At 42.3% G+C, this 12513-nt stretch overlaps 2 protein-coding genes across 7 annotated transcripts in view; one reads left to right on the forward strand and one right to left on the reverse strand.

Moving 5' to 3' along the window:
* Positions 1 to 11366, forward strand: TPRKB (TP53RK binding protein). 3 transcript variants are annotated; one of them, XR_012470420.1, is made up of 6 exons: positions 1 to 179; positions 428 to 550; positions 1243 to 1419; positions 1816 to 1919; positions 7974 to 8200; positions 8394 to 11366. XR_012470420.1 is itself a non-coding variant. In XM_074195447.1 (5 exons), the coding sequence occupies exons 1-4, from the start codon at positions 39 to 41 to the stop codon at positions 1900 to 1902; spliced, it is 528 nt and encodes a 175-aa protein (XP_074051548.1). In that variant the 5' UTR covers positions 25 to 38; the 3' UTR covers positions 1903 to 1919; positions 7974 to 8203. The 3 variants fall into 3 exon arrangements, 2 of the variants coding, with proteins under 2 accessions (XP_074051548.1, XP_074051554.1); XM_074195447.1 differs by lacking the exon at positions 8394 to 11366 and having other exon boundaries at positions 25 to 179; positions 7974 to 8203; XM_074195453.1 differs by lacking the exons at positions 7974 to 8200; positions 8394 to 11366 and adding an exon at positions 2196 to 3391 and having other exon boundaries at positions 25 to 179.
* The window catches only part of NAT8 (N-acetyltransferase 8 (putative)), a 23856-nt gene continuing 16936 nt past the window's right edge, over positions 5594 to 12513 (reverse strand). For 3 of the 4 annotated variants that reach the window (XM_074195460.1, XM_074195469.1, XM_074195488.1), the window contains one exon: positions 5594 to 6383. In XM_074195460.1, the coding sequence (XP_074051561.1) occupies positions 5679 to 6350 (672 nt within the window). In that variant the 5' untranslated portion in view covers positions 6351 to 6383 and the 3' untranslated portion in view covers positions 5594 to 5678. Of the gene's footprint in view, positions 6384 to 6741; positions 7003 to 12513 lie in introns of all 4 variants that reach the window. The other variant, XM_074195478.1, reaches the window with a different exon arrangement.

The raw sequence follows: 12513 nt of genomic DNA on the forward strand, positions 1-12513 counted from the left end.
TGAGCGCGCCGCCGGTCTGCGCAGGCGCCGGGGCCGCGATGGCGCTGCGGGCCGAGCTGGAGCGCTTCCCCGGCTGCGCCGCTTCGCTGCTGCTGTTCCGCGACGTGCGCAACGCGGGGGCCCTGAAGCGGGCGGCGGCGGAGGGGCGGCTGCACGCGGCGCTGCTCAGCGCGGCCATGGTCAGTGGGCGCCCCGGGGCCCGCGGTGAGGCCCGGCCCGGCTGGGCCCGAGCTCCGCGGCGCGTGCGGGCAGTCCGGGCCTGAGGGGCCGGGGCGGGGCGCGGCTGCCCGGGCCGCGCGGGGTGCGGGCGGGGGGCGGGGGGCGGGGAGCGGGCGGGGGGCGCGCCGGGCCGCGGCCGCCCTCAGTCCCCGGGGACCCGGGCCGGGGCTCCCCGGCCAGGGCCCGGCCCGGCCTCCTCTCCCCGCAGGTGCTGGACCCCTTTCAGGTCCTCGTGGCCGTCAACAAAGCCGTCCATCTGCACAAGCTGGGGAAGATGAAGACGCGCACGCTGGGCACAGAAATCATCTTCAGCCTGGCCCCGAGCAACAGCGTAAGGGCCGGCCTCGGCCTGCGCGGCCTGAGCACACCAGGGCAGAAGCCTGCGCTCGGGGCGCGGGCGCTGGAGGAAGCGCAGACACGCACAGACGCGCACAGACACACGCACAGACATGCGCACAGACACAGACACACGCACAGACACACACAGACACGCACAGACACAAGCACAGACACACACAGACACGCACAGACACGCGCACAGACACGCACACAGACACACACAGACGCGCACAGACACTCACAGACACGCGCACAGACACACACAGACGCGCACAGACACTCACAGACACGCGCACAGACACACGCACAGACACGCTTACAGACACACAGACACACACACAGACACAGACACGCGCACAGACACACACAGACACACACACACAGACATACACAGACACGCACAGACACACACAGACACACAGACACACGCGCACAGACACACAAATCCAGATACACAGAGACACAGTGGAAAGGCAGGGCATCAGAGGTCGCCCACTTTGCCCCTGCTCACACTAGACATTTACAGACTTTCAGGGTGGGTTTCAAAAATAAACTTGCGTAGACACGGCCGTGAATGGGATTTAAACAAAGGACCTGGCCTCCCCCCGCGGCCGCCGCTGCCGTGGGTGCCCCCCGTCATGGCATCTCCAAGGTCCTGAGGGAATCCTTTTGCTTTCCTGGCAGATTTCAGAGGCCCTGAAGAAGTTTGGCGTCTCAGACGGCGACACTTCAGTTTTAATCGTTTATGTCGAAGAAGGAGAAAACCAAATGAACCTGCAAGACCTCATAGCTCAGGTGGATGGTCATCAGGTTTCCTTGGACGAGCTTCCAGAAATAACAGATATCGCTAAAATAAAAAAGGTTTGAGAAATCCGTGTTTTCCGATCCATAGTGAGGAAAGAGTTTGCTTTCTTGTCATTGACTTGATCAGAGAAGTTCTCCTCGACCTCCAGATCTGGGGCTGAGAACATTTGTTTCCTTAAGCTTTTTCAAAATATCTGAACCCCGCTCACCCTGGGCCAGGTCAAGCAGAGAACTCTGGGGAAGTAACTTGAAAATTTTTTCTGGATTAACTAACCTTGGAGAAATGTTGAACAATGCCTACTTTCCATATTTTTTAATTGATGCTCTTAAAAGTATGACAGTGTTCTTTATTAAAGACTGATGATGACGATGAATTGTTTTTGATTCTCTTTGAGGTAAATTGAGTTAGTCCTGCCAAGTTTTAATGTGCCACATGTGACTTTGTTTTTACAGACATACAAACTGACTCCTAAAGAAGAAAAGATCGGGACATTATTAGAAAGTGTCATTTGCAGAATGTCAACTAAAGATGTTTTATGAAGTAAAAGAAATTATCAGTGAGTGTTTGGGGCATTATTATATGGATAATTCTTTGTATTTTTATTTCTTGAAGTCATGACAGGTGGATTCTGCAGTAGAGTCCTCTGTTATCTCCCTGAGACATACAGGCTCTGGTAATGGCACACCTCTCTGCCCTTCCATCCTGGCAGTGCTTTGGGTGGAACTCGGCATGACCAGTTAGTCAGCAAGTCAGGACATCCTGCCTCTCCTGCCCACACTTGCTCTGCTATGGGATTACCCCCCCCCCCATCTTATAATCTCTGTATTTACAGTCTGCAGGTTCTATACTGCCCAGCACCACGACCTCCCCTCTGCTCTCGGATCCCACTTCATGCAGCTGCTGGAGGGGCATTGCTCAGGCCTCTCTCCCTCTTCACTGCCGAGCCAGACCTCCTGCTGTCTGCCTTTCCTATCACACACTATTCCATAGAGGCAGCCTGGCTTCCAGTGACTCCTCACTCTCAAGATCTGGCCCCCCACACCCAAAATGCATCCCACCCTATCTTCTCCCCTTAGAATCAGCTTCTTCAAAGCTCAGCTCAAGTTCCCTTCTTTCAGTGAGGCAGCTGATGGACCCAGAGTGAGGAGGCCCTGAGTTCAAATCACTTACTAGCTGGATGACCCTGGGCAGTTCAGTTAACCTAGCTCAGTGTCCTTGCCTGTGAAATGGAATAATAAAGGCATGCACTTCCCAGGGCCTGGCACAGAGGAAATACTTATTCCCTTCCCCTGTTCTTAAACCACTTCCAAAGCCTAGTATCCTCTAAACCCCAATTGGCTGGTGTTTATTTTTCATTTACTTATAATACAAATTGTCTCCCCAGATGGAATGTAAATTCCTTGAAAACAGGAACTGTTTCATCTTTTCCCTGGCCTGGCAAATTGTTGGGGCTTCACAAATGCTTCTCAATTCATCAACCTAATGCCATGACCTCAGACAAAGAATTTTCTCATTCCTCCTAGACAGGATCCTTCACATTTCCTTAGTTCCTAGATAAGTCCCAACACTTGTCCCTGGAAGGACCTGCCTGCACCTTTAAGAGCCCCAGCTCCTCTCTTGGGTCCGGGTCCGGGCAGAGCCTCTGACCCTGGACACAGTCCCAGGGAAATAACAAACTGGCTTCCCATCAAAGAGCAGAGACAGAAAACAGGAAAAGTCTCTCCTTTTTCCTCTCCCCATCTGAGCCAAACATGATGAGTGGGGCAGTAGAGGGTCTCCCATGCCGTACAGAAAACAATGACAGTGATGTCCCTGAGGGCAGCCAGATGCTCTGCCAACCTCTCACTACCCTCTAGTAACAGAATGTCTTCTAAACTTCACAACCTGTGATGGAAAAAAGAAAAGCAAAAGAAGGGTTGGGTAGACCCACTTCTCCCTTCACTGCTGTCATTCCAGTCATCCCAGGGAGTTGGGTCTTCTTTGATATCCATCCTGAGCCCAGGAACGTTGACTGGCACAGACTTAAAATGTTACAATCAAACCTCCTTTTACAAATGAGGAAACCAAAGCCCAGATGTAATACCTAGCCAATGGGATGACTATGGTGGGTTCAAACCCCACCTCTGACATAAACACCATGGTGACCTGAGGCAAGTCACAAACCAAATTATATTTCCCCTTTGATAGAAGAAATGGAAGTGGTTGGTTTTAAAAACATGGAAATAATGAAGAGTGAAACAGGCAGAACCAAGAGAATATACATACCAACAGCAATATTGCTCAGAGGATAAGGACCAAGTTCTGAGTATTATAAGTAAATCAACTAGAAAGGACCCATGAGGGAGATGTTGGTTGTGTGTGTGTATGTGTGTGTGATCAAATATATGTGGTTTTATATCTATTATATATAATGTGAAGTCCACATATCTGTAGCCCCTAAAACTAGATGGGGAAGGAGGAAAAGAGACAGTTTGGAATTTTAAAAATAGTTTTTTTAAAAAAATTAAGTTTCCTCATCTTAAGATGGAGATAACACTTTGCCAAAGCTACCTCACTGACTTCAGAGATTTAGATGACAACTGCAAAGTACCTTAAATAAAATTTTTAAAAATGTATAATGGGGTTAAGTGGCTTGCCCAAGGCCACACAGCTAAGCAATTATGAAGTGTGGTGATGAGATTAGAAGGGTTGACCTAGTCCTGGAAGGAACATTTTGTTTCTAAGAGTTGAAACAAGGCAGAGCAGCAGATAGTGGGTAGCAGTGGAATTAAGTGTAAAAAGTCACAAAATATATGTCAGACATTTTAAAGCAATTATTACCCTACAAGTCCCTCAAGCCTGAATTTAAATGGAGGATAGTTATCCCATTGACTCAGTGACTATTTTGATAAAAGGTTAAATGCTATGAAATGATAAGGAACATTAATAAAGCCCCCCCCCAAAGAAACAATGAGGAGTCACCTCCCCTCCTTCATGCTTTTGCAGAGGTGGGAGTCCCTGAATTCTTTGGGGGCAGGGGTTAATTCATTTAACTAATTTTTTTTCTCTTCCTCTTAATTTTTTAAAAAAGTTCTGTTAGAAGGAATGATTCTCTGGGACAAGGGGAATATTGGATGAAATCAAGGCAATGTAAAAATAAATAAACCAATTAAAAACCTATTTAAGGGGCAGCTAGGTGGAGCAGTGGATAGAGCACAGGCCCTGGAGTCAAGAGGACCTGAGCTCAAATCTAGCCGCAGACATTTAATAATCACCTAGCTGTGTGGCCTTGGGCAAGCCACTTAACCCCATTGCCTTGCAAAAAAATTTAAATTCAGGCTTGAGGGACTTGTAGGGTAATAATTGCTTTAAAATGTCTGACATATATTTTGTGACTTTTTTTATACTTAATTCCATTATACCCACTATTTAAAAAAGCAAGGAAATTCAAAGTAATATAGGGGTGGAGAGACATGAACTAGGACTTGCAGAGATCTGGCTTGTTTTTGTCTTTGCAATAAGCTGCCACTTAGATTACTGCTTTAAGCAGTCATATGCTGGCTCTCTCTCTCTCTTTGGAACACACTTCAGTTTAGTCAACAATATTAGCATCTTCTCCATTCCCTTCTAAACTGTAGACACCGAACAAATAAATCAGGCCTTGGTTTGGAATGTGTACTGATTTCTGAGGAGTAAATCTTCACTGAAAGTGTTGGCCCTGCCATTCCAATGGGCTCTAACTCGAAGGCTCACAAAGCACTCTCTACCTCTTTCCCATTTGTCCCCTTCCTACAGAGCCCTGAGCTCGTCCCCAGAAAACCACTTGCTAAATCCAAGCCAACCCTATCATTGCCCCACTTGCCCAAGTTTGGAGTTGTGCTGTAAACGAATGCACAGTCAGTGGTGACCTGGATAAACAATCACCCTCTGCTCCCAGTCCCTGGAGTCTACAAAGCTCCTCAAACGGTCTTTCCATCAAGTCTGGGAAGGTGTTATGGTCACCCGTCTTTTAGTTTTAGGAGATTGGGTGATTTTTTCCCAGGGTCACAAAGCCAGTAGGTATCAGGGGCAGGAGAGGAAGTCATCTCTTCTGCAACATCAGAATTCTCCAGCCATCGGCAAGACTGTTTCTTCCCTTAAAACATTTAATAAATAATTCAGAGCCTCCCACACATTTGTCTTAACATAAACCACCAGGCCAAAAGCACATTTTCAGAGGATATTTTATGATTAGAAAGTCACTATCAGTGATTACAGGTCAGTCAACTTTTATTGATAAGTTCCTATAGAAACCACTAGCCAATAGTCAAAAAGCTGACATGGGCCAAAAGGCCTTTCAGGAAGAGTGGGGTAAGTCATATCTGTAATAAATTAAAGAAAAAGTCTTGAGGGACCATTTGGGGCTATATGGAGCTTCATGGAATTTCCAGAAGCCAAGACTCTCATACAGTCTTCTTGCTGGATAATTCAAGCTGGCAGTGACCAAGATGACACCATCATATCCCTTTTCCCGGGCAAATTGAAGCACAGTCTGAGTCAAGGTCTTGGCAATGCCCTGGCCCCTGTGCTCTGGTCTCACAGATAAGCGTAGCAGTTCTGCGTAGTTTGGTCCTACTAACATCCCTTGGGCAGGGCGGGCACATACCAGGCCCACCACCTGACCCCCAGATTCTGCCACCCAGAAACAGGATCCTCTGTCATTGACGTAGGATGCTCTGATGTCCCACATGTCAGTGTGCAAAGCGTGATTTATGTAATGGGAAAAGGGATGTCTAGCAGCCAGCCATAGGATAGCCAAGAGTCCCAGGAGGGCCAGGAGAGACAGAAGGGAAGAGCCAGAGAAAAGGTACAGGGCTCCTGGGCCCCCCAGCAGGAGTAAGAAGGTTCCAGGCTGTTTCAGCAGATGCCGGAAGTTGACAACAGCTAGCTGTATCATTCCCTTGGCAAATATGGCTCTCACCGTAGACCAGTCTTGGTCCTGGTATCTTCGGATTTGGAAGGGAGCCATGAAATCCGCTGCTTCTACTAAGTCCTCAGGGTCCTGGGGGTGAAATCCAAGTGAGTCTCTGCTTTTCCTACTCCACACCTGCTCCCACCTATTTGCTTTTATCACTCCATCTTTCCTCCCAAAGCCCACCTCCTGCCTCTGAACCCCAGAGGAGACACTGTCAATGGGAGGGTAAAGGAGCTCGGCCCTCTGCCTACTCCCGAAGCTCCTTAGAGACCCCCTAGAAATATTTAAGGTGGGGGGCAGGCACCACTGGAGACAGGGAGAAAGAAAAAGCATGATCCATCCAGGACCAAATCTTTCAATGGGGGTGGAATGCCTGCCCTCCCAGTCCCCAATCCTCAGGGCAGAGGATCTCCCCAAAGAAGATGTCCTTTCCCTCTCCCCTCACCTGTGCTCCAGACTGTTCTGTTGTTGCTCAAAGGAACTGCCTGTGTACATCAGTCTACAGCAAACTGACCCATCCTCCTTTCTGGCCACTCCTCAAGATCTCCATGGGAACTCCCCAAGAAGCCTGGCAGAGGACAATGGCTTTCCTTATGCAGGGGATCTCTGGTGGCAATGGGGTCCTCAATTTCTCACTCACTCTCTGTGGCTATCTGCCCTACTTTCTTCTCATTGGAGACTTTGGGGATCTTCCTTCATAGTTTGTCTTTTCAAAAAAGAAAAAACGAACTATGCTGAGATATTTAAATACATATTCATACCCACACTTTACAAAATAAGAACTAAGAATATTTCTCATTTTTTTTCATTTATAAATTATTTTAAACTTTTAATTAATAGTACAAATAAATTCCACCTAGGACAGCTAGGAGGAACAGTGAATAGAGTGTCAATCCTGGAGCCAGGAAGATTTAGTTTAAATCTGATATCAGATACTTACTATGTGATCCTGGGCGAGTCATTTAACCCTATTTGCCCCAGTTTCCTCAACTCTAAAATGATCTCTAGAAGGAAATGGAAAACCAGTCCAGTACCTTTGATAAAAAATCCCCAAAGGGGGTCACAAAGAGTTGGACATGACTGAAAACAAGTGAACAAATCCTAAATCTCTATTTTTCTTTTCTTCTTAGTGTCAACATGACCTAATGAATAGGATTAAAGGAGTTCTGAATTCAAATCCTGTCTTGGATACTTACTAACTTCTGGGTGACCATTGCTAAGCTTTAAAGGCATGTCAGAGCAAAAGAGCTAATCTAAGAGAAATCCTCCAACTTCTCCTTCTAATACCTGTCCATACACAGATAGGGTAATACAATCTACTGTTTTGTTTCACAAATATTCCCAGTAAACCAAATTTTACCTCAGCCACAAAAGAAATCATGACTTGCCTTTAGTAAAGACAAATATAAATAAAGTTAGGCAGAAAGTCTAACCTTTGTCCAGGTGTTAAGAATTTTCCTAAATGGGGGTTTAGGATGATTCGAATTTAACCCTTAATTTTTCATCTAAAATAAACTCCCAAAATCTGAACAGGAGGGAACTATATGGGCCTTATAGTCTATTATATCATTTCTTAGACTTAAGGTGAACTAATTAGGAATTCTAGCAAATCATCACAAATAGAAGAGGTCTCTTCCCTCTCAGGAGGATCCTGACCCACAGTCCTGTGTCCTACAGGCTTCATCTTCAGTGACAATGAATGGAAAGTCGGAGGGCTCACCAGGAATAAAAACCCCTCTAAAGAGAACTGCTGCTTCCCGGGAGAAAAGCTGGCCCAGGGCCTTTTTGCACAGTTGCCAACAGGAGCTTACAACTGCTTTCAAGCAGTTGGCTGCTGCCACCATGAGAAGTATGACAGACACTGACATCCATCTCTGAAGTGCCTACTGTGAGCTGACAGTGGTGTGAGTGGTGGGGTTTTATTTTTTTTTGGGGGGGGGGAAGTTGCCTTTTAATTTAATCTGAAGCTAAACATCTCCCTAGGAGGGATCTCCTGGAGGACATGCCAAGAGGGATGGCTCCTCCCAACCCAGGATCTTTGTGCCTTATCAGTTATTCTAAGACCTCCACAGAGTAATGTGAATTTTTCCCTTCCAGAATGTTGCTGCCACCAGTGACCATTAACGGGTATTAGAAGTCATCAAATACAAGCAAATAGAAAGATAGTTCCAACTGTCAAGAAGTTTACATTCTAATTATCTGAAAAGCAAGAGGCAAGGAAGAAGACATCCTTTCAGGGGCCTGTTCCAGAGAGTCAGAAGTTTCTGGAAACTTAACATAGGGCGAGGGAGCCTCAAGGGTGAAGAAAAGTATTGTCTTTACAAAGGAAAAAGAAACAGACCAAAAAAAGCAATCTAAAAAACTAATAAAAGAAAATATAAAGCTAACTTTCATAACATTAAAGGGGGATTAAACAATTTAATAAAATGAAAAAGAATGACAGATAATAACAAGAGATTTTAATGTCCCCCTCTCAGTTTTGGACAAATCCAACAGAAAGATAAACAAATGAGAAAATGTGAAATTGGACAAATTGTTTGAGAAATCAGAACTAAAAGACTTTAATTGTATTTTCTAAGTGGGACTATTAAAGATTACATACATAAGTATATATCAGAACCTCGTGAACTTTTACAATAATAGACTATGTATTAAGGAACAAAAGATATAGCAAATAAATATAAAAAAGGAAAAATTATTTAAAATATTTTAAGATCATGACTTAACAAAAATAGAGTATAGTGATCCAAAGAATGGATCATTGAAAAAAACTAATAATTATGTAAAAGAAATTTATAATTTATAATGCTGAAACAACTTGCCAAAATTTCTGAGATACATATAAAGTAATTAGGGTCAGGGAGAGATTATATTACTAAAATATATATTAAAAATAAAAAAGAAGAGGATTAATGAACTGAATATGCATTTTTAAAAGCCAACAGATAAACAAACATAAAATAAGCACAAAAGAAGAGAATTAGGACAGCAAGTGGGAAATGAGTGAAAAACACTGGCTCCTTGTGATTCAATTCTGGAGCTAGCTCAATTCCCTTTCTATTCAATTATGGGACCAGTCCAAACTTTGCCTTGTGAGAAAATTTTATTCAATTTTGAGACATGGGAGACAACCTTATTCTTTTGTTTGAACGTAGCTTTGTATGACTAGGAAATTGGACCATCTATACTTGCTAATTGGAGAGCAAAAACCTAGGTCATGCTGATCAGAAACCCAGTTAGATTCAAAGATCGATGCAAGGAATTTCCTCACAATTATATATCTTAAGCAACACATATATTTTATCTGAAAACTATCCCCATTCAGATAGTTTTTATGTTTGATTGTTTTCAGGTACTTTGGGGAGTGGGACACCTCCTTTTCTGATTTTGGGGAGTTGAACTTATACTCTCTTCCCAATTCAGAAAGTCTCTAATCTTTCATTCAAGTAGAAATGAGATTACTTAATGTAATTTTTAATTTTAATTAATTGGTCTCATTTGATTAATTGTTTTTAATGTACAAAAGTCTGTCTCTCATCTATTCAGGGTCCAGCCTCAACCTAAAGAGATCTGGTTCTGGTTTGTGGGGCAGTTGGCTTACATTGCTTTATAAATCAATATGCTCAGATGATAGAACCTTTGTTTCCTCAATCAATTCATCGTTCACCTGCTACCTATTAAAAGTTAGAAGAGAAATAGATAAATTGAAAACCAAAATACTAGAAAAATAATAAGAAAAAACTTTTGTCCTTTAAAACAACTAACAAATTATATATATGTAAATATAGCCAAAGTGATTAAAAAAGAAAAGGGCAGAAAATCAAATCTGAAAAATAGAAAATTTACAAGGTGAAATCTCAACAAAACCAGAAGAAATAAAAAAGAATCCTCAGAACCTGCTATTCACAGGTATATATAAACAAATCATGAAGACAAAAGAAATAGAAGGATAACTCCAAAAATACAAAATATAAAAACTATCATATCTTAATAAGTCCAAGCTCAGAAAAAGAAATTGAATTAGCAATAAAGAAACTACCAGAGGAAAAAACAAAACAAATTCTGGTCCTGATTGATTCAGAGAATTCCATCAGACTTCTAAAGAACAATTAGTACAAATACCACACAAATTATTGTCAAAATTGAGAAAGAAAGCATCCTATCAGATTCTTTTTATTACACTAATATAATGCTAATAACTAAATTTGCTGGAGACAAATATCATTCAGAAGGAGAACTACAGTCTGATACACAAGGGTGTGCTGGTAAATATTATCAATTGGCTCTCCAAGAAAATTCTTTTAAGTTTTACTTGCTTTGTTCACATTCTCCATCACTTCCTTAGTCTAAGCAATCCACAAAACAATAATTTGAACTCTGCTTTTGTAGCATTTACCTATTTCCAAGGTATAAGTGTTTGCATGGATCCTTTTTTGTTCCCTAACCATCATTACTTTTTACAACGACAACTACAAATATTATAATTAAAACTTCATCTTGAAGAAACCTTCTCTAATTTATTTTGCCATGGCCAAGACATCGATGGAAGCTAAAAGGAACTGGTACATGATTCAGATCTGTGTCTGTACTGAAGAAATCATTAACTAAACATTCAAGTTTTATCCATCTACATGACTATCATTCAACTGAACAGAAAGTCTTGTAGCACATCATCTATTCACATCCAGTGAGAGTTTATAGTTCTTGTAAGTTGGTGAAACATTAATTGGTACTTAGTTGGAAAGGGGCTGAGCTCAGATTACCCATAAAAGAACTCTGTACCCTAATTGGCCATTGTCAGTAAAGTAGAGGGCTGAAGGACAATGGGAAGTGTATGATTCTGATGACCTTAACAACTGGCCCTATAATTACTCCCACTCCCCACTATATAAAAATAATTTAATCTCTAGGGAGGATGTTTTTCAAATCTTGGAAAATTCTTGCAATAAAAAATTTCTTGTGGTATGTTCCCCAGTAATTTCATTGTTGAGGTTTGATTTCTGACTCATTATCATCTTATTCACATTTCAATTAAAATAAAATACCCACAGTCACTCAGGAATCTGCAGTATTTTAGTTTTAATTTTTTTAATTTTTAATTTATGGAATAAAACAAGGATATCTGTAATATAATATAATTTTAAAAGATTATTTCACTTGAAACTTTATTTTAATTTTCATCTTACACTAATTTAATAATTGGATCTTGCAAGCTGACCCAAGTAACATCCCTGCCAATAATATTGCGGAATTTAAAATATGATATTCAATCCCATGAAACAGATTATAACAATTTATGTTAAGTGCTTTGCAAACTTTTTAAGCTATGTCAATGCTAGCTATTCTTATTTTTATTCTGCCCACTTTTTCATTCTGTTTTCCCTCATACCCACTGAAAGGAGAGTCATGGAGAAAATGAAAAAAAAAATCCAGGATTTCAGGCCATTAAAACTATTATTTGAAGTGGGGTTTTTTTCTGTGCTAAAAGGGAAACTATCAAATACTCTGTATGTGGGAAATGCAAGTAAGGGGGATAAATCTTACTCTTGGGAAACAGGAGCTCATATTAATTGAGAGAGAAAGAAATTTTGTACTTTGGTTAATTTTTGAGTATATCCCAGACCACAGCTTGAAAATGTTCCCTGAACATAGGAAGCAGATCAATCACTGGCTATCCAGGAAGGATAGAGTTTTGAGTGTCAGAAAGGTGGCTCCCAGGTAACTCTAGCAACATCTGGCAGCTGTACAATATACTACATTCTCTCCGTAGGTAAAATGATTGACAGCTCTATTTACTGCCCAAATGGCAGAAAGCAAAAGGGAGCCCTAAGGATGGTTGACGTCACTAAAAATCTCTTCTACCTCTGCAGCCCCCATAGTGGAATACATTGCTCTCATTTAAAAGGTAATAGGAATATTTAATCCATTTGGGAGTGGGTCTCAAGGCCAACACAGTTATCCTATGTCCAAATGTTTCTGCGCTCCCCCACACCCAAAATGACTTAGAGGTTATATCTGGCATATCCAACTCTTAGGTCTTGCATTCACTTTCTATGTTCAACCGTGGAAACAGGTCAGAGAGTATACAAAATAATTCTGCATGAGAGTGGTTATCTGCTTAAATTTTATGGAACCCCCTAGGTTTATTCTTTACATTTGGGGGAATTTACAGAACATCATCTTGCCTATGGTAGTGTTAGCCTTTTGCCTTATTATT

This window comes from Macrotis lagotis, chromosome 1 (assembly GCF_037893015.1).
Source record: "Macrotis lagotis isolate mMagLag1 chromosome 1, bilby.v1.9.chrom.fasta, whole genome shotgun sequence".
NCBI classification, from domain to species: domain Eukaryota; kingdom Metazoa; phylum Chordata; class Mammalia; order Peramelemorphia; family Peramelidae; genus Macrotis; species Macrotis lagotis.

What these genes read in the sequence shown, in the direction of transcription:
- TPRKB (XM_074195447.1), top strand. Translation starts at nt 39, where the DNA reads ATGGCGCTGCGGGCCGAGCTGGAGCGCTTCCCCGGCTGCGCCGCTTCG. An exon ending in GCCTGGCCCCGAGCAACAGC is followed by an intron (nt 551 to 1,242) that starts GTAAGGGCCGGC and finishes CTTTCCTGGCAG; the next exon opens with ATTTCAGAGGCCCTGAAGAA. An exon ending in ATATCGCTAAAATAAAAAAG is followed by an intron (nt 1,420 to 1,815) that starts GTTTGAGAAATC and finishes TTGTTTTTACAG; the next exon opens with ACATACAAACTGACTCCTAA.